The sequence below is a fragment of the Leptonotus elevatus genome, chromosome 10 (assembly GCF_054856555.1).
Source record: "Leptonotus elevatus isolate MCC_2025b chromosome 10, RoL_Lele_1.0, whole genome shotgun sequence".
NCBI classification, from domain to species: Eukaryota; Metazoa; Chordata; class Actinopteri; order Syngnathiformes; family Syngnathidae; genus Leptonotus; species Leptonotus elevatus.
Window position 1 is genome coordinate 9,688,526 of NC_141248.1, and position 19,480 is coordinate 9,708,005.

Sequence of the window (19,480 nt, forward strand, 5' to 3'; positions counted from 1 at the left end):
GGTGTGCTGCTTCACGACATTTAATCGCCATCTAACGAATTCCTGAAACTTAAATAACACAAACCAAATATGGTTACACTCAAATCGACGAAAACACATTTAACCATAATAACTTACTTAACAACTCGTACATTACACATGACACTAACAGTTGTGTTGAGATTTTTGTAACATCACGAGATCAACACTGACTTAGTGGACCAAAGTGACGAAGATCTTTGGTACAAAATGATACTTTAATGTCATTTGTCTTCTGAGCTGTCAGCAGTGTCGATCAAGGTCATGTGGCAATCTTGGCTGGGAAGGCAAATAATCATCATACTTGCTGGACTTCAAGGGAAGTTTGTGACACATGGCGTGACCTCTCAAACTCTGTGAGGTGGCCGACGTGATCTGCAAAAGAGAAAAGACAGGCATGAACTCATTTGCTCGCAAAAACGTATGAAACCGTTCTATTTGAAATATTGCCATGGTCCCAAACTGGTCTGCTAGAGCATGCAGAAGGCTTTGATGCAGCCTCTGACTTGATTAAAGCAATGGTAGTTATTACAAAAAACGGCCAACAGGTGGCAGCAGAGTATGAGATCAGCCAGGGCCATGTTGCAAAAAGTTATTGGGTTGGTGAATAATGATGAAACTTAGCTATTGACCTTTTGCACGTGATGTCACCGCCCTCATGGGAACGCCCCCTCCGGGACGCTGGACGGCAAAAGAACCACTTGCCTTTATTGTAACCATTGAATCTCGTACAGCGTAAAGCCCTTTATCTCATAAAATGGTCGGTTTTACAGATAGACAAGGGAGTAAACCAAATATTGTTTTTTTATCACATACCTACAAATGAAGACAAAAAGCCGTCAACAGCATTCAACAATCCTTTCCTTCCGCCGTCCGTCATAGGGCAGTCACGTGATCACGTGACGTCGGTGCAAATGGTCAATATTCTAATGTTAGTTGCTGCAAAACGGAAACAGATACGAATATACTTTTTTTCCCCGGGGAAAGAAGAGAATATAATCTTTTTTTTGGTAGGTCCATATTTTTATAGAAATAGAACACAATATTCTGTGGGCCTTGCAAAATCTGTAAAAATCCAGTAAAACAGCCAGGAGCGAAGGGGGTTGCTTCAGTGGAAAGGGCTGGGAGTGAATGAGTTAATTATTGAGAATTCAAATCATTCAAATCTCTCTGAATGTCTCACACTAATACAATTGAGGAGCCCGATGAAAATGAATGATATGATTATTAGACAATTTAGATTGAACCACCAAGCTGCGGACCAGTTTTAGGTATTAAATCTGCAGAAACAATAAAATCTTTTTGATTGTTATTTCAATTCAATTAATTGGCATTTTTTTTCATTTGCCTGGTTTTAAAGTGTTTCTTAAAACTCAGGTCTCCCCACTCATATCCGTATAATAGTTGACATACCGACCTGAAAACAGACAAAAGTCCCACCTTCACTAGCACGTAGTCTCCAACGTTGATTGCAGCCGTGTTGGACTCACTCGCAGGATGAACGGCAACATACTCTCTGGGAAAGATCACTCTCATGTTGCTATCTGCTCTCCCACACAGCTCCTTGGCAGATCTCTTACTCTCCTGGAGAAAACCGAATGGCGCCATGAACATTGTTGCTCACTGAGGTTACACTAACCTAGTACAACATGTGCACCATCCGCTGAGAGTGAGCTTTGTTCCACACAACAAATCCATTGATATATTTCTATAAACATCTGCTGGCTTTGCTATTTTAAGGATGACAATATGATTGTCAAGCAGGATCAGTGCAAAAGAATATGAAAAACTTGCAATGTTTGCACAAAGTAATAACTGATAAGCAGGCAGTCAGAATGTTTGAAATTTGTGACTAGAACAAGGATCGATGACGTTTTTTCGTTAGACAAAATGACGCCTGCATATCCGAAGCTCAAGATTTTGCTTGGCAAAGTGCTGAAAAGTATCCTGTACGTGACTACATCTCAAGTAGGATATGACCCAAACCTTATGGTTCTTATTTTTACATAGAACAATAATCGATAAAGGTTAAAGTAGGGCTGCGCAATTAATCGAAATTCAATTTCAATTATTACAGTCCACAATTACAAAAACATCATAAATGTAAAAAAAAAAAGATTGATACTAATTTTTGAGTTGTTTAAATTTATACATTTGCACCTTTTTTTATATTAATATATTTATATATTAATAAAAATATTTATTTGTTATATATATATATATCCTCACGTTGCGGTAGTTGATACGATGCGTAGAGTGTGAATACTCCCGGAGGTGCTCCATACATTAGCGAGTGCATTTCGATTTTTCCACGAAAATGTTCTTTCGCCCAAAGGAAAACAACAATGTGCTACGAACCACAGTGGATTTAGGAAGGAGATTATCGCGTCGTTTTAACTACCGTGACTACTTCTGTAAATACTGGTACGAGGACCCCTCTTAGCTGTTCAACAACGTGCCTAACGTTAAACAGCGCACGCAAGGACCCCTTAGTAGTCTTAACAATATGCCCAATGTAAAATACACAACCTCAGCACTGAACTAAAGCAAGCATTGGCATAGCATTTTTCATCCACTGATGCCATCACACCACAACAAAAAGGTAAGGTGTTTTATATATATATATTTATATATATATATATATATATATATAAAATAATAATAATAATATTATTAACCATTTTAAATGTGTAAATATTTTCTTGTTTTGTACCAAAAATAAATAATCGTTTGAATAACTGCGATTTCAATTATTGCCAAAATGATCGTGATTATTTATATATATATATACTGACCCCCTCCACCAGGACAAGTTGTGTGCTGCCAATAAGTGCAGCGTTGACCCTTGCAGCTTCCTGTCTGAACACAGCGATACACTCCTCCAGCCTACGTTGCTTCACATCCGCTGGCACGTCATCTTTAAGATTATGGAATGCATGGGTTTTCTAGGTTGGGCAACAGAATGGAGAAGTTGAAGAAATGACGTTGTGAGTGATGGTGCAAGCATTTTCATGAATTACTCACCTTTCTCATGCTGTAGGCAAAAAGGAACCCGACGTTGTAGCCTACTTCTCTGATGAGAGACAAGGTCTGCTGGTGATCTTCTTCGGTCTCGCCACAAAAGCCTGAGATGAAGTCACTGCTGAGACTTACGCCTGACACGTACACACACACACGGTAGGTACAAAGTTGAAGTGGAAAACAAACAAAGAAAGTATACAAAAACATCTTCAATTGTTGACCTAAAAGTTTTATACGTTGTTATATGTATGTTTTGCTCAGTCCATGTGTGGTTGTCATTTTTACCAATTATTGACCAATCTAAAGTGTTGAAAATGTCTTGTACTAAACGATGCAATGTTAATGGTTGATAAATCGTGTCATTTTTGGGGTCTCCTGAAAAGTGACCATTTTGAAGTTACAAGATTTTGGCCCGATGCCAGTGATTTAAAGTATTACCTTTCTTCTACCTATCTTAGTTCTAAACTACTATAACAATAATTTATACCAGTGGTGTCAAATTTAGTGTGTTCATTTTGAGTTAATTTAAAGTTCCTTTAACGCCACAAATTTTTTTAATGTCCGATTAATGACTGCCCCTTACTTGGAAAACCTGTACTGGGGAAATTCCAGTCGCAACGCAGCAGACATATCCACATCAAAATTTTGCAGCAATAAATGTATTAATAATGCATATTTCTGTGGAGACTGGGGTCAAGTTGTATTTTACAATTTAAAAAATGGGCAGAATTTCACAAGTTACTTCATGTTAAAGATTAGATAGCTCTTAATATGAAAAGAAAAATGCACAGAGCTGTCACCAATGTCTTACAAATGCAGTTATGCCATCCAGTGGCAGAAAAAAATGACCTCAACATAAATCAATCACACACTCGTTTTTTTACAGTACAGTACATCTTTTTAATTTTAACAAAATTTTATGAATTATTATTTACTTTATCAATCACTAAAAGATGCAGCTATATTTCTATTTAACATTTTTTCCACTTTTGTTAACAAGAGTAAAAAAAAAAATATTGTGCATTTAGAAAAGATATAAAAATTTGGATTAATCGTAAGTTAACTATTGTCGTGCAATTATTTACGATTAAAAATTTCAATCGTCTTGACACCCCTAATTTATACCCAACTTTAATAATATAAAAAGGTAGAGAGCGTGCCAGTTTGACCTACAACCATTTAAAGACTATTCCAGATGAAGCAGTGGTATACCCTAGACCAGGATTCGCCCTCAATTAATTTTAGAAAATAAAAATGTTTACTGTACTTTAGCTGAGCAGTTGAAAGTTTTAATATCAGCGATCTGCCAAGGTAGTAAACATCGCTCACAGCGCCTCCAATACTGGTTTGTCAGAAAAGAAGATTATACAATAGGTCAAGAAAATGGTGTCTTTCGAGTAAAATAGCCAGCAGATTACATGTACACTGAATTTAAATAGTTAGTTTGCTTAGCGACACTCTCAGCCATGACATTTTTTCAACCTAAATCGACACTTTAAATCCAACCTCAAAATTACACAACAGTGACATCCACCCCCCCGCCCCCCGCCCGCCCACAAGAACTTTTGACAGTTTGTTTACTAAATTTGTGTGCTCCAAAAAACATATTATTGTTATTCAAGGCTTAATAGTGTTACATTGTGCTTAATTGGAGAAGCGGCTGTTGTGATGGATGGCAGAATCGGCAAACAGAGGGGAAACTTTGGGGACAAACTTCACTGCCGTATATGTGTTCACAAGAAGCCCCAAGTAGCACTCACCAAAAAAAAAAAAAAAAAGTGAGGCCCCTCCATCATTTAGGTTGCCCCTCCCTGCCCTAAACTGATCACCTGTCAGACACAGCACTGACTCAGAGAAAACCATTCACACCGGTGGAGAGGAAAGTGTAGCCTACCTTGAATTATATTATTGATGTTCCGTACCAATTCAAGGTATGACTCTCTTGTATACCTGCAACGAGTAATATACAAGTCATACTTTTTCCACTCTGTATATTTACTTTGTGTTTAGTAAGAATATGGAAACGGTAGTCTGTATGGTATCAGTTAAAAAAATTAAAATAACATTGTTTTTCTATTGTTGTAACTTGCATCAAGATGAGATCACATTTGAAGTAATGCAAAAACTGAGTAATACCAAAGGGCTTAAATGCAGTTAAATACAGTTACTCACCCACGGCGCATAGCTTTCAACACCTGACTGCTCCCACTCTGCGCTGGAAGATGGATCTGCTTACAAATGTTTTCTCTCTCCGCAATCAAATGCAAAACCTATGAACACACACACAAACACGCACACAAAGCTGATCAATCATCAGTCAATCAACCAGTCATGGATACTTGAACGATTGTGTTCAGAGTTGATTTAAAGCAAGAGTTTGCAGTGATTACAAAAATGACCCATGAGTGATGACTTTCAATCATCTCACTCAAAAAACATGACGTGTCAATAAGCGAAAATCAAGTTTTAAAATAGTTTGGCTAACAAAAGAAAGTAGCCGTCATTGTAATTTTGAATGCTAGAGATTAGAGTGCCGTAAGTATATGCCTAACTGTACACATTAAAGCTTTGATGTCCTCGGTCGGGAACGGGCAAAATTGTGACAAAGACAGCCCGACGTCTTCATGTGGCCACAACACTTACGTTCAGGCTATTTGTGTTTTGTCGGCAATGTTGGGAATAACTAGGGATGTTTGATACCACTTACCTGGTGGGGGTGAAAAAACAAACAACAAAAAACAAAGTGCGCATTCACGCTAAGCCTCACTTCAAAATAAATTTTCCCAAATACAGTAATATATTGACGGCAATGGAAATAGCCTTAGTAGACTTTTATTTGAAGTTGGCCCATGTCGTGGCGTGATAGCTAGCTTGTCTTCCCTTTTAGATGTTTAGGATTTCTTTATCATAGTTGATAGACATTGTAGTTGCGACCAACGTCAACACAACGCTATCCCAAACTCATGTTCAATCGCTAATTTAGGACGCGAAGAAACTGCTAATTAATTACACAGTCATTGTATGATAGGGCAGAAGTCTCCGACGTTAGTGGCTAGCAGCTAGCTGTTAGCATTACCTACAGTGCATGGCTTGTAGCTGTAAATGAGATTACCAGCTGGTAACTGGATTGAATTATTTTTCAATATTCTGGACCAAGGCTAGTTTGTAATTCACTTTCCATGAATAGAGAAAGGGAAAAGATAAATAGAACTTTGTCTTCATTCATTTTATAAATCACGTTTGGCCATTAAAAAAGAAAAACGTTCAACTCAAAATGTCAAATTTAGCCGTTTAGATTATAGGAACACAACTTTAATCCATTAATACCTTGTTATTTTACATATGAACAATGTATAAAATTAGAATGTTTCTGCCTCATATTGCACTTAAAGTTGTGTTCCTAAATCCTAAACGGCTATAGTAGACATTTTGAATTATTATTTTTTTTATGGAAAAAGCGTTTTACAAAATATATGAAACTGATAACGTTTTGTTTTTGGCAATAATCTATCATTAACAATTCATGCTAGCTCCCTTGACGTGCCGCTGGGTGCATTATTCATAGTTTTGGAATTTTCATTTTCATTTTTTTTTTTATTACTTAGTTTTAATTCATTTTCAGCACAATTCTGTTAGTTTTGATTAGTTTTAGTTATTTAAAAAATGTTTTAGCTTTAGTTAGTTTCAGTATTAGCTTTCGTTTAAAATGTGTATTACTTGCGTGCAATATTTAATTAACACTACACTCTAAAAGCAGTTGGGTCAAAAGTAACCCCTTTTAGAGATCAAAAATGGACCGATCCACTTTATGGGTCAATTTGAGCCAACTTTCTGGGTTGATTTATACAAAATGATCAATTTTTTTGACCCAAGTAAAGTATCTGACCAATATTTATGAGTTGTTTTACACTAAAAGACCCATTTCTTGACTCAAAGTTGAGGATCGGTCCATTTTTGATCCATAGTTGGGTTATTTTTGGCCCAAGTGTATATGGTAACATGAAAAAAGTAACACACGCCTTACCTAGCTGAGTTAAATGAAAAAGCAGGCGAGCCGAGCCATTGGAGCCAAAATGGTCATCGGAAGTCGCTTTTCTATTGGCTGCTGCTAGATGACATCCCTTTCTGTGCGACATACTTTCAAACGTCCTTATTACAAGTAATATCAAAATAAATATACTTTAAATCACATAAAAAAATTACCCCAAAGGCTCATGTATTACATTAATTACCAAAGACTAAAAAAATTAAATTTTCGCTCTAATTATAAGTTAGTTTTAGTCAGTTTTGTAAACGTAAAATGTAGTATCAGTTAGTTTTCGTTTTTTTAAAAGCATTTTCGTTTTTATTTTATTTCGTTAACGAAAAAGTTTTTTGAATTTTTGTTATGTCGTTAGTTTTTGTTAACTAAAATAACCTTAGCTGGTAGTGTTTCTTTGAGCAGCAATGCGAGGGAGGTAAAGTGAGGCTACATTTTACATCTTGTTAGCAGCTTCGAGACTGCAAACTCAGTCATGTACCTCATCAGGAAAGTCTTTGGGATGAGGTGACGTGAATCTAATCCTCATGTTGGGATCGACTTGTGACACTCCGTCCAGCAGGTCAGAGAAACGCATGCCTCCCAGTTTTGGGCGGTACACAGTCTTAAAGCCACGGCTCAGTTTAGTCGGAATGGCACCACAGAACTGTTCTTCAGAAGTGTCTCTGTAGCTGTTCACGTTCTGACCCAGCAATGTCACTTCCTTCACTCCCTGCAAGGAAATGCATCACACATACAGTAGCAATTGAATCAATATTTCTGCTTTCTATTCAGTTTGATAACTTTTTCTGACTTACCTGATCAGAAAGGATACGAACTTCCTCAAGTATAGAGCTAGCAGGTCGACTCCTTTCGCGGCCCCGGGTGAAGGGAACAATACAGTAACTGCACATGTTGTCACAACCCCGCATTATGGACCTGCAAAGACATAATTTGAGCATTTAATGTGAATGATTAAAATGACCAGAAATTGGTCGTCTTGACAAAACATACACATAGGCACTGTGTCCCTGAGAAGAGTGGTGGACAGGCATGACGTCAGCGTAGGTCTCCTCTAATGAAAGCAGCACATTGCTTGCTTGTTGACCTCCCTCGGCCACAGTCAACAGACGGGGAAGATCCCGGTAGGCGTCTGGCCCAGCAAGGACATCTACAAGCTTCTCTCGTTCCAAAAGCGCCGTCTTCAGTCTCTCCGCCATGCAACCTCAATAGAAACACACACATGTGGGAAAAAGGCTCTGAAGCCAACATGCATGTTTATTTATATTGCTCGTCTTTCCACTGATCTGGTCGGCTATATCAGATAAGCCAATATTTTGCATTTTATGCAAATTGTGTGATCGGCTGCAATTTCTTTATTCGCCCATCTGATCAGTGACGTCATTGATCGCATCCCGTTTTTCCCTCATATACTGTACATTTATCTGTGGCAGGTCGCCAATTGATATACACCTCAATATTATCCAGTGCAGTCGCCAATGACAAACAAAACCTTAAAAATTAACTCTGTGAAAGTACCCAAGAAGAATTATAGAACATTTGAATATTAGTTTTCCTACGACGTTCAAAGTACCTCAAGGTGGAAATAACTCCAATAGCACCATTAGTAAACAAACCCTTCTGCCATTTGGCAGAAGGTAGAGCAATTGAGAAAAAGGGTAAATTAGCTTGAATGAGGATTTTTAGCCTTATTATCTACAATCATAGTTTGAATGTGTTCAGTGTTAGTTTAGTCCAGAAAAAGAGTTGTTACTTCAGGTAAAGCGATTAGAAGGGAAACAGAACAAAAACTATCATTTACATTTCAACAGGTAAGCTGATTAAAAAAAAAAAAGACGTAGTGGAAATTCAGACATAACAAATTATTATTATTATTATTATTATTATTATTAAGGAAATCTTCCATCCATTCATTTGCTACCGCTTACTTTGGATCATTAAGGAAATCTAAAAAGAGAAAAAGTTTGTCATTGTTTTAGTTTTTTTGTTTAGGTCAGTGGTATTCACTTCTCTGCTACCTTAAGTAGCTTGCCGCTTAGTGTTTAAAACATTGCGAAATGAATTATCTACTGAATCCCATATAATGTGAATACCTCAAATTACAGTTAACAATTCTGAGTAATAATGGCGGTCTTACAAAGTGAAATGATCCCCTCCGTCAATTGAAAAGCATGAGACATTGGATCATTGTATTTTCATTTGTGATGATTATTTTGATTTCAAGTGATGAAATATCATTTGACTACTATAACAATCTGCTTGGTTTGTATGCTCGTCGTGTAAAGGAAGTGCTTGCATTGCTGAAATATCAGAAATACCCGGATGTTCGGAACTGTCAATAATACCTAAGATGCCAATTCTCATTGGTGTTCGACTCCTACGGCGCTTAATCTTCATGGCTGTCAGTTCTTGTAGTCTGTTCCAGATAGTTTGTTCAGCTTTGTCTCTGTTGCACAAAATTGAACTTGAACCAAATGACAAAGCTATAGATAACCATTTGCAAACATTTCTAGCGATTCTGATAATTTACCTGATAGAGCATGTTACAAGAAGGACCACATCTGCCTGCAGATAGACAACACATGAACGTTGTATGGAGTAACTATTAAGTGATGTTAAAATCACGAATAGAATCAAGCCACATACAGTACCTCGTGTAAATGTTCCGTGCGTTGATAACCATTCCTCTGTAGTATGGACCAGGCAATATCCGTATCATTTACATTCATTTGACATCCATAGGTTTCAAAATATACTGTAAGAAGAGAAAACAATGATTTACGTCTCTGCAAAATCTTCCAAAGTAACGTTAAATATTTCAATGCACCTTTTTGTGAATTCCCCAGCACCAAGTCAGCAGAAAGATACTCGTGTTTGTATTCTACTTCGATGTCTGAAGCAGTTGTTTTATTGCTAGTGGAAGCTCGGATGAAATCGTGAAAACTTGGACCAGAAGATATTTGAGTCTTGAATTGATCCGATGCTCCCCGCTTTTCCCTCGCACTAAGTACACTACTGGTTAAATTACAGCACAGTCTGACTTGCAAATATCTGACAGGTATCCGCATTTTGGGAAAGCAACACAGCTGAGTTAAATACAAAAGTTGTTTCATGGTTGGTTCAACACCAGGTAGCCTAATTGTGATACTGCTGTCTCCTCTTCGGGGTAGAAACATGCGCTTGCAAATGTCACGTAAAAAGACGGCCGATTGTCTACACATCAAGAGGACAATCCCTTATTTCAACTAATCGTCAGTCATATACGGAAAAAAATTGCCCGTCCAAAAACGCCGCATCCAAAGCTAAGGTTTTGAATACTCTAAACTAGTCAATGTGTACGTACACTAGATATTTCATTTAGATTGAATGTAAACACGGGAAAATAAATCTTGTCAATTCCTATTTTATATGTTAGTCATTTGTTTACAACGTTCAACATTTCACCGAATCAAATTAAATCCGTCCTGTCTATGGCGAGCTGATAAAAAACGAACACGCAAATACACATTTTCTCTCTCTTGCAGCCGGTCTGTCCGTCAGAGAAATGTTTCCCCCTGCAGTCCGTCTACAATTACGGTCCGTAGAATGAAGTAATACTGCCCCCCCCCTTTTTTTAACTATTTAAATTTGTAATTAATACATTTGTTTATTGAAACTTATTAATCTAATTTCAAATTGGTATGGTATATTGTTATATAAAAAGGTAATAGATAAGCCTCAAGAGACCATCCCAAAGAATAAGAGATAAAAAGAAAGAAAAATAAAGGTGAGACTTATGTGCTTTCAGCAAGGTTAAGTTCTTCTACTAACCAACACAATTTCACTGTGTTTTACTTCTTCATACATTTAAATTATGAAAATTAATGAAATAGTTATTTACTCATTGTCCCGCAGCAATTTTTCATTTTCCAGACCAGAGAATCCTTTGTTGGTTATTTACCTGAGAGACCCGCAATGAGCAGTTTTAAATAATACTAAATACTTTTCAAAATCATTAATTGTATTACTATTTTTCTTCCTTCCTACAAATAAAAGGGTGTGTAATCATCATTAAATCAGGCTTCCCCAATCTTGGTCCGCATATAGTCTACAGGTTTTATGTTTCCGTACTTCGACATAGGCTACCTGAGTCATATCAGCTCATCAGCAAGCCCCGCAGAAGCCTGATAGCGATCCTAGTCATTAGAATCAGGTGTATTGGAGGACAGACAGATAGATAGATAGATAGATAGATAGATAGATAGATAGATAGATAGATAGATAGATAGATAGATAGATAGATAGATAGATAGATAGATAGATAGATAGATAGATGGATGGATGGATGGATGGATGGATGGATGGATGGATGGATGGATGGATGGATGGATGGATGGATGGATGGATGGATGGATGGATGGATGGATGGATGGATAGATAGATAGATAGATAGATAGATAGATAGATAGATAGATAGATAGATAGATAGATAGATAGATAGATAGATAGATAGATAGATAGATAGATAGATAGATAGTGACATCTTGAGAGAGTGAGCATGCAAAATCAAGAAGGGGGAGTGATCATGCCTGATGTGGGAGTGACTGGGAGGTTGAGTATAAACTGACCATGGATGCAGGGAAAACCATTCACTTCAGTGTTGCAGTATTTTTGTGGTAGTGAGAGATGATGAGGGTGGGAAGCAAAGCATAAAAAGGAAGAGCGACAATCCTCCTTTATCACACACAATTTATAGGTAAGTGAGCGAAAGACCATTAAATAATAATAAAGTGTAATGTCTGCTTTGATCATCCTCAACATGCAAAGTTGGTTTGTTTGTTTCATTTCCTTTGCTGCTCCTGTACAGAGAAGTTGTTGCTCATGGAGGAAAAGTAGTGTTTCAGCATTTTTTTCTAATTTAATTTGTGTGGCTGCCAAACTCTCTAGCTGTCCATTCGTCTACAGGACAACCTTTATGATGGAGAAAGCTGTATTGCTGCTGTTTTACTGCCTGTTCATATCAATATCAGGAGCTCCACTATACCCCTCCATCAGGTAAGCTTTACTACACCCATCTCCTTAATGGTGTCAAGCGTCATCTTCCATATATACATATCCCATTTACATTTTTGAAATGGCAGAGATGACCATATTGATTGACCACCTTTTTTTCTTTTTCTTTTTCTTTTTTTATGGAAAAAGTGAAAAATGTTGTAGCAATTTTTTCTTTGCACCATTGCATGTTGAAGCTGCACCCTCTGAAACTGTTATGCTAAAAAAGAATCACGATGTCTGTAATTGCACCTTAATCTTTATTTTAGTGGCAGAATCTGCATTTTTTACCCCCAGGAATATTCTTAGTTTAAAATGTGTCTCCAGCATTTTACAAATCTTACAACTGTCACTGACCTTTTCAACGGAATGTGAGGAAATGTTAATACAGTTGAATGCCGTAAATATGTTACTGTTATGAATTTATTTCTCAGGTTTGGCCAGAGGGACACATCCATCCTGATGACATCTTCTCTAAAGAACCCAGAGCATCTGGAAGACACAAGTTCTTCCCAAGAAAGAACAGACTTACGGTCAGTACAAGACTGTTCTCCAAAAGTGTTGGGAGAGTGAAACCGGTTCTCGATGGGAAACGTTTGGATTTTGAATATGAGTCAGCAGTTCAGCTTTTAGTTCCAGGTATTCATTCGGATTTGAAACATGATTTAGAACTTTGAAGATATCATTATTTGTGAATGAACACCAAATGTTTAGGTGAGAAAATGTATGGGCGCAGATAAACTTGATTAAAGTGAATTAACGTCCTATTTACAGTACTTAACTGCATGAAGCATGTGACATATTGACGTCACAACTTTTTCCTTCTTTTTTTGTGAGGCTTTTTCTTCTCGTTGGTATTTTTTGGAGAGGGAGCTACTCCAGTCTCCAACCTTAGCAGGTAAAACGCCTGCTCTATAGGGTTTAAGTCTAGACATGGCCTGACTAGAATCTTCCACTTCCATCACAACCTTCCTTTTCTTTTTGCTAGTGAGTGGTTTGCGTCTTTGAGTGTAGTATCGGGTTGTGCCTGATGTAGGTAACAATTGTTTTAGAGTCTGTCCTTACAGCTGTCAATATTGCGCTCAATTGTTGCAGTTTCCTTGGTCTACCCTTATTTGCCCCCCCCCCCCCCCCCCTTCATGTCAGTGCTTAATGAAAATGCTATTTTCTAGAGCCCCTGTCAATCAGGGGCCTTTAGCAAATTACACTTTAAGTCAAAAATGTATTAGCATTTATTAATGAATGTGGGTGAGTTGCATCACACTGTAACCACCTAGGTAATCTGAAGATTTCCCCCCTTTTATTTATTTATTTATTTATATATTTGTTTATTTATGTATTTATTTATTTATATATTTGTTTATTTATGTATTTATTTATTTATGTTTGTATTTTGTCTTATTTTAGCTTGGGCCGCCATGCTGATGCCATCTTTACAAACAGTTACAGGAAAGTGTTGGGCCAAATATCCGCCAGGAAGTTTCTTCAGACCATCATGGGCAAACGTCTTGAGTAGGTTTTACCGGAGGAATTAAAAACTTTAAGATGTGTGCAAATCCAGCATCTGAAAGCACAGCAGAGGATATTATTGTGGCCATTGGTGACGGTGACACAATACAACCTGTAGCACCGGTGTTGTTGTTTTTTTCTACAGAGACGAAAGTGAAAGCCATTCAGATATCTATGAGGGAACCTATAAAGAAGATTTGACATCCATCCAGAGAAATCCAAGATACTGAGGACTTCATGAAATGCCATGAAGCTCAGGTAAACAGTTGTGATATTCCGCAGGAAGCAAAGAACGGAGTGTCAGACTTCCTGTAATTCAACTCTTTGTTCCCTATACAGGCTGCAGAGCAAAGAAGACACATGTACAGACTGGAAGCAGCACATGCTCATTTTTAAAACCATCACAGCTTGTTTTCTTCTACCTGTGTTTCTTCACAAACTAAATTATATTATGTTATTTTTATTCTAATTGAAGCTGTGAGGAAAATCACAACACATTTTTTTTGTGTGCTCTGATTATGTGTGGCACTGATATTTCCTACATGTTACAACAGTTTAATGCTTGAAATTTGAAATTCATTTCCAATATACAATCATAAAAAAACAAATACAAAACAATCCATCCAACCATTTATATATTTTTTAAACCGCTTATTCCACACAAGGGTTGCTGGGGTGCTGGAGCCTATCCCAGCTGGCTTCAGGCAGTAGGCGGGTTGAATGAAAAATTTTTTCAAACACACACACACACATATGTATGTATATATATATATATATATATATATATATATATATATATATACACTTTTGCCCGCACACCCAATTGTTCTTCATTATATACATAATTTTACAAATGCACACTCTATGTCTATTCATTCCCTTGAAATGATTTGTTTTAATGCTTTGCTTATGCTACTTCACAATTTCACACCACAAATTGACAAGAAAAACCTCTTCCTAATTGTCCGTATGTTCAATACTTTGAAATTGTGTTCACCCCTTAAACCATATTTCTGAGACTTTGAATGTTTTCCTGGTTTGCTGTTTTACCTTGTACGTTAGTTGTGCAGTTTGAAATGACACAATATCTGTACATTTGAATATATTTCATTTTACGAAGAGCAAATTGGTGTATTCTATGTATCCTACCATAGAATAGTTCTCTTTTTATTGTAGAAGGATTAATGACTGTAATAAGTTATTGTAGTGGTTTTTCCAAACCTCAACACAAAATGATAAATGTAGTAAAATTCAGGAACAGTTTGGTGTGTAGAGTGATTTATAATCTAGTCTGTCCTTGATCTTGTCAATGACGGCAATATTTTTTTTCTATTTTAGATTGAGCATTTATCATCAATTATAACCCAGAAAAATTAATCTCCTGTGCCCTTCCAGTTTCACCCCATTTATATTTTATGCATCTGAGTTGTCTGTATGTGATTTCCAAATAATACACATTTTCTTTAGTTTTTAAAAATCGAACCGCATTTTAAGCATAATCAATTCCTTGTCTTTTGTTTGCTATAATTAACTTAGCTCATCACCTGAACAAAAAACAAAACGTATACCACAGTCATTGTTTCCAGTACATTGCAAACGGCCTATATGTACATGTACATGTATGTACATTGTACATACAGTATATATATTTACACTGTAAATAACATTTAGAACAGTGATTGTCAACCACTGTGCTGTGGTACATTAGCGTGCCGTGAGATATAATCAGGTTTGCTGATCAAACTCCACTTAACTGGCCTGAATTTTTTTTTCGACAAATCATTTTTGAACAATTCAATGCTCTTCCGCTAGATGGCAGAAGATGAACCTAACCTCTGGATCCACCTATTTCCATTCATTCAACAAAATAAAAGCTTTGTGTTTGAATAAACACGCCCACATTTCACACTGAGCAAATTAATTTTGAGTAAATTGAGAAATGATTCTGACTATTTCTGTATGCAGTGATCCCCCGTTCAGCAGAGGAGTTGCGTTCCAAACCAAATCTTGGGTACAAACTTAGAGTAACAAAGCAGTGAAATAGGTGAGAAATTCAACGCTATTTTTGTTTTTTGTGGCAATAAGGGCCCATCAAAATAATTTATGTCATCCAAAGTGGGTGTTATCTTGGCCTTGGAAACGCCCATGTTGGGCACTTTAAATGTATTTATTTGTTTATTTTATTTAACAATTGGATTTTTCATACGGAGTTCTCCAACTCACTGCCATTTTACGCCTATGTTGGACACTTGGTCATGTAGTGTAAGGCGATGTTCAAACTGCAGGTCAAACTCTGACACCGGTCGTTCAGGGACCGAACAGCATTTGTATCAAATAGGAAACAAGCATGGTATTAACACGCAGTCAAACTGTACAGTTTGAAGTACAGTACAGTTGCAGTGCATTGGGACTCTGCTGGCATGTTTACGAGCATCTGAGACAGGTTTTGAGGTCAAATGAATTGAGGCGGTGGGTGAAGGGTTATGTCGAAAAAATAAAACCCTTAAGGGGGAAGTTAACCCAAATATGTTCTTTACAACAATATGTCATATGGGCTCACGTGTTTTCTAAAGCTGAGCCGTGATTGGCTGTTACCTGAGTCTTGAGCAACTGTGATGTCATTTTCAGTTGACAGTAAGCGGCAAAGTGGCAGCCCACTGAGATGGGTAAAAACGGGTGGATTTTGATGCTAAACTCATATTCCACAAACACAATTATCACAACGGCATGTTTAGACTTGTGGGGCGGCATAAAACATATTATTGTAAAGAAAATTTTGGGGTTGACCCCTTTAATTAACTCATTCACTGCCATTGACGGCAATAGACGTCAAAAATTCATTTGAACTATTTCTATTAGGTTCCCCCCTCCCCCCACACACTTTTGTTAACAAGAGTATGAAAACCTATGAATTTTGTTTTATTGTACAATTAGAACAGATATAAAATTTGTGATTAATCGTGAGTTAACTAGTGAAATCATGTGATTAATTACGATTAAAAATTTTAATCACCTGACGGCCCTAATTTGTAATAATCTTTTCTTTTTTTAATCTTTTCTTTTTTTAAATAATAAAAATAACTAGTAAAGTCAATCGATTAATTACAAGTACAATTAATTTTTAATAATATTTTCTTATTTTTTGGTCAAAAAAAGATGTAAAAAAGAAATTAACAAAAGTGGATTTTTTTTCAAACTAATAGAAATAGTTAAAATACATTTTTGACGTCTATAGCCGTCAATGGCAGTGAATGAGTTAAAAAAGTTAGAGGACACCGAATAAGTTGTAAAACAAGTAAAATAATCTCACAGGGAGATGACGTGCAATCATGATCAATCACGTTGCAACACAGTCGGATAGAACTCGGATGATCTTAACAACATTTGATCACTTTCTGAATTTCCTTCCATTCAGCAACTTAATCTTCAACTGTGTGATGCGATGTATTGGTGATCGACTCCAAGGGGGAAAGCGTGTGCCGTTTCAATGTCTATGTTTGATGTCTTAGGCTCATTTTTTTAATAATTTCTTTAAGAAAAAAGGAGAACCTGTTTGTGTTACCAATTTCACCCAGTTCCTCTTTGGAAGCAAAACACACTGAATTTGATAAAAATAAATAAATAAAAATCTAGAATGTGATGAGTCTGGACATGCATTTAAATACGCAGCATAAAAACAAGCAAACCACAAGGATTATCCATGATGTAAACAATGCTGATGACTTTGGCTCACAACACACCAATCTTAATTCAGATGTGTAAAAATGGAAAAGTGAGCAGGAGCAGCACACGGCCGCGCATGCCGTCAGCCATGATAGACACAAAACGGGCTTTATATCGATGTCTCATGTACTTTGCCAACCTACTACGTTGCTCAGTGGCAGTCCAGAAAAAAAGAGTCAAGAGACAGATTAAAAAGGGGAAGAAGAAGAAGCAAAAAGAAAACATCTTCAGGCCGTGACACAAGTGATAAATTGCTCACTCACATACTTTACGAGCTCTTCAAAAAATTGCCCACTCACAACATCTCTCTGGCAGTCAGGTGTCTTCCCCAAGGAGGAGCTTGGCACCAATATCAAGCTTTGCGGCCAAGACTTAAGGACGGCACTTTTCCCTCTCTTTCGGATCAAGAAAACTATCAAGAGGCCTCGGAGCAAAAAGTCCTTCACATCGGAAGGACTCTGATTGCTCTCTCTTTCCCTCTTAAGGACAAGGAACTCTCCAAGAAATCTTTTGTGCCAGTGCGTCAGCGACACGTTTACCTCTTCACTGCTTTCTGTGCCAGCATGCAGTTCCCGGCCAGGAATGTTACAGCACCTGCAGTATAATTGGCAGGTACTTAAAAGCCTGGAACATGTTTAAGTGGGTCCAGTAGGAGTACAGGGTGTCCATAACGTCTCTTCACAATTAAACGAATTTATGACAAAGTCTGTTGTTGAGATATTTTAACTAGATTTAGATTTATAATTTTGTCTCAATAAACCAGGTTGCACAGTGTGCCTTTTCTTGAGGAGTAGCCATTTTATAGGGGTTCAGTTTCCATCAACACAGTATCTGAAACATACAATTTTCATGTGAATACAAACTTTAATAAACACTGATTAAAATAAAACAAAGCTGGTTAAGATATCGTATCAACTGCCTTTGTAATACTATAATTTGTTTCAATTGTAAAGAGACTTTGCTTAGTCAGTTTCCCAGTAGAAAAGTCCTTTACGCAAATAGGCAGATCGCTACGCAGCCTTTTTACATCGCTGTATTATTCCTACGCGAACGTACGTTTGCACAGTGCGTTTGTGAATTCAAAACACACTTAGTGCACAGTAAAGCAGTAAGATGACGCCACTCTGGAGAATATCAAACTATTTTCACGCCTTTCTTTTGAGGGAAAACACCATTTTTTGAAGGATGGGAGACCAACGTCTTAGCTACCGGATCTTCATCAAAGTAAGGGACAAAGAATTATTCGTACTTTTCACAAAGAACGGTGCAAAAGGAAAAATTGGCTTTGTGGATGTGCTTCGATTAACTGTCTGTTTGACTTTACATGGCGTTTGGCATTGCTATTGCTAGCTTGATTTTGTGAGGAATTGGGCTGTTTTACAGGGAGATATTCACTTTGATTACATCCTTTCTAGGCGTCCGGGCGGGTTTGAAATTGTCCGTTTTTCGTTGTGCGGCAAATGGGAGGCACTAGCAACGTTTACTGTGGCTGGCAGACTGCCACAGGCTGACGGTGGCCCAGAACTTTAGCAGAGTGGCAAGTGTTGAGCTGCCGCACCGGCCGACTTTAAAAGAGAGTAATGTTTTTTTGTTTTATTTTCTACCCATACAGAGGAGGCATATGTTAAAATAGTTTGAATGTATGGCATTTTGTATCTGAGTATCAAGTATCTCAAGGTCAAGATGAGTGTCCTCTTTTTTTGGAAATGAAAATATGGTCACCCGACATTCGCCTGCTGACACATTTGCAATTGGTGTGCGCGTCTCAATTTGCGACTGCCTGCCTACCCAAACCTAGAGCTCACTGCACGTTGTTGGAAAACAATATTTGTTTTCTGCGTGTTCGGTTTGTTCCGGGTAGTGAGAATGTTGTTTATCCGAATACACACTGGAGATCGGTGAACAGGTCCTTCGAAGGATTTATTTTACAGAATATTCCGGACACAAACAAGTTTACAAACAAATGGCTGCAGTCCTCTCGCAAGTGTGTAGATTGCTGACAATTGCAATATTCTTATACTATCAGAAAGGCGGTACCACTAAACCCCTCCCCTCTCCCCTTTCTCCCCACCCCTGCCCCCAGCCAAGACAGACTTTTACAGCATTCAATACACATTGACAGATGGCCTTTTGATGTGG

General features: G+C 37.4%; 2 protein-coding genes across 2 annotated transcripts; one reads left to right on the top strand and one right to left on the bottom strand.

Moving 5' to 3' along the window:
* Positions 1–4: 4 nt before the first annotated feature.
* Positions 5–10,615, bottom strand: cdk5rap1 (CDK5 regulatory subunit associated protein 1). The gene is made up of 13 exons (XM_086087396.1): positions 9,906–10,615; positions 9,730–9,833; positions 9,609–9,643; positions 9,424–9,524; positions 8,072–8,282; positions 7,876–7,996; positions 7,560–7,790; positions 5,212–5,309; positions 4,934–4,989; positions 3,043–3,173; positions 2,814–2,963; positions 1,459–1,602; positions 5–393 (listed from the first exon to the last, which is right to left on the bottom strand). The coding sequence occupies exons 1-13, from the start codon at positions 10,297–10,299 to the stop codon at positions 262–264; spliced, it is 1,908 nt and encodes a 635-aa protein (XP_085943522.1). The 5' UTR covers positions 10,300–10,615; the 3' UTR covers positions 5–261.
* A 1,119-nt stretch (positions 10,616–11,734) lies between these two features.
* On the top strand, positions 11,735–14,339 carry ghrh (growth hormone releasing hormone). Its single transcript, XM_086087479.1, has 6 exons — positions 11,735–11,813; positions 12,005–12,112; positions 12,544–12,642; positions 13,517–13,621; positions 13,764–13,876; positions 13,958–14,339. Exons 2-5 carry the CDS (start codon positions 12,033–12,035, stop codon positions 13,846–13,848), a joined length of 369 nt encoding a protein of 122 aa, XP_085943605.1. The 5' UTR covers positions 11,735–11,813; positions 12,005–12,032; the 3' UTR covers positions 13,849–13,876; positions 13,958–14,339.
* Positions 14,340–19,480: the final 5,141 nt, after the last annotated feature.

Coding starts and splice junctions, on each gene's coding strand:
- ghrh (XM_086087479.1), top strand. CDS start 12,033: ATGATGGAGAAAGCTGTATTGCTGCTGTTTTACTGCCTGTTCATATCA. Junction 12,113..12,543: donor CCACTATACCCCTCCATCAG/GTAAGCTTTACT, acceptor TTTATTTCTCAG/GTTTGGCCAGAGGGACACAT. Junction 12,643..13,516: donor CAAGAAAGAACAGACTTACG/GTCAGTACAAGA, acceptor GTCTTATTTTAG/CTTGGGCCGCCATGCTGATG.
- cdk5rap1 (XM_086087396.1), bottom strand. CDS start 10,299: ATGTGTAGACAATCGGCCGTCTTTTTACGTGACATTTGCAAGCGCATG. Junction 3,174..4,933: donor CATCAATAATATAATTCAAG/GTAGGCTACACT, acceptor TGTACGTGTCAG/GCGTAAGTCTCAGCAGTGAC. Junction 1,603..2,813: donor AACTTGTCCTGGTGGAGGGG/GTCAGTATATAT, acceptor GGTTTTCTCCAG/GAGAGTAAGAGATCTGCCAA.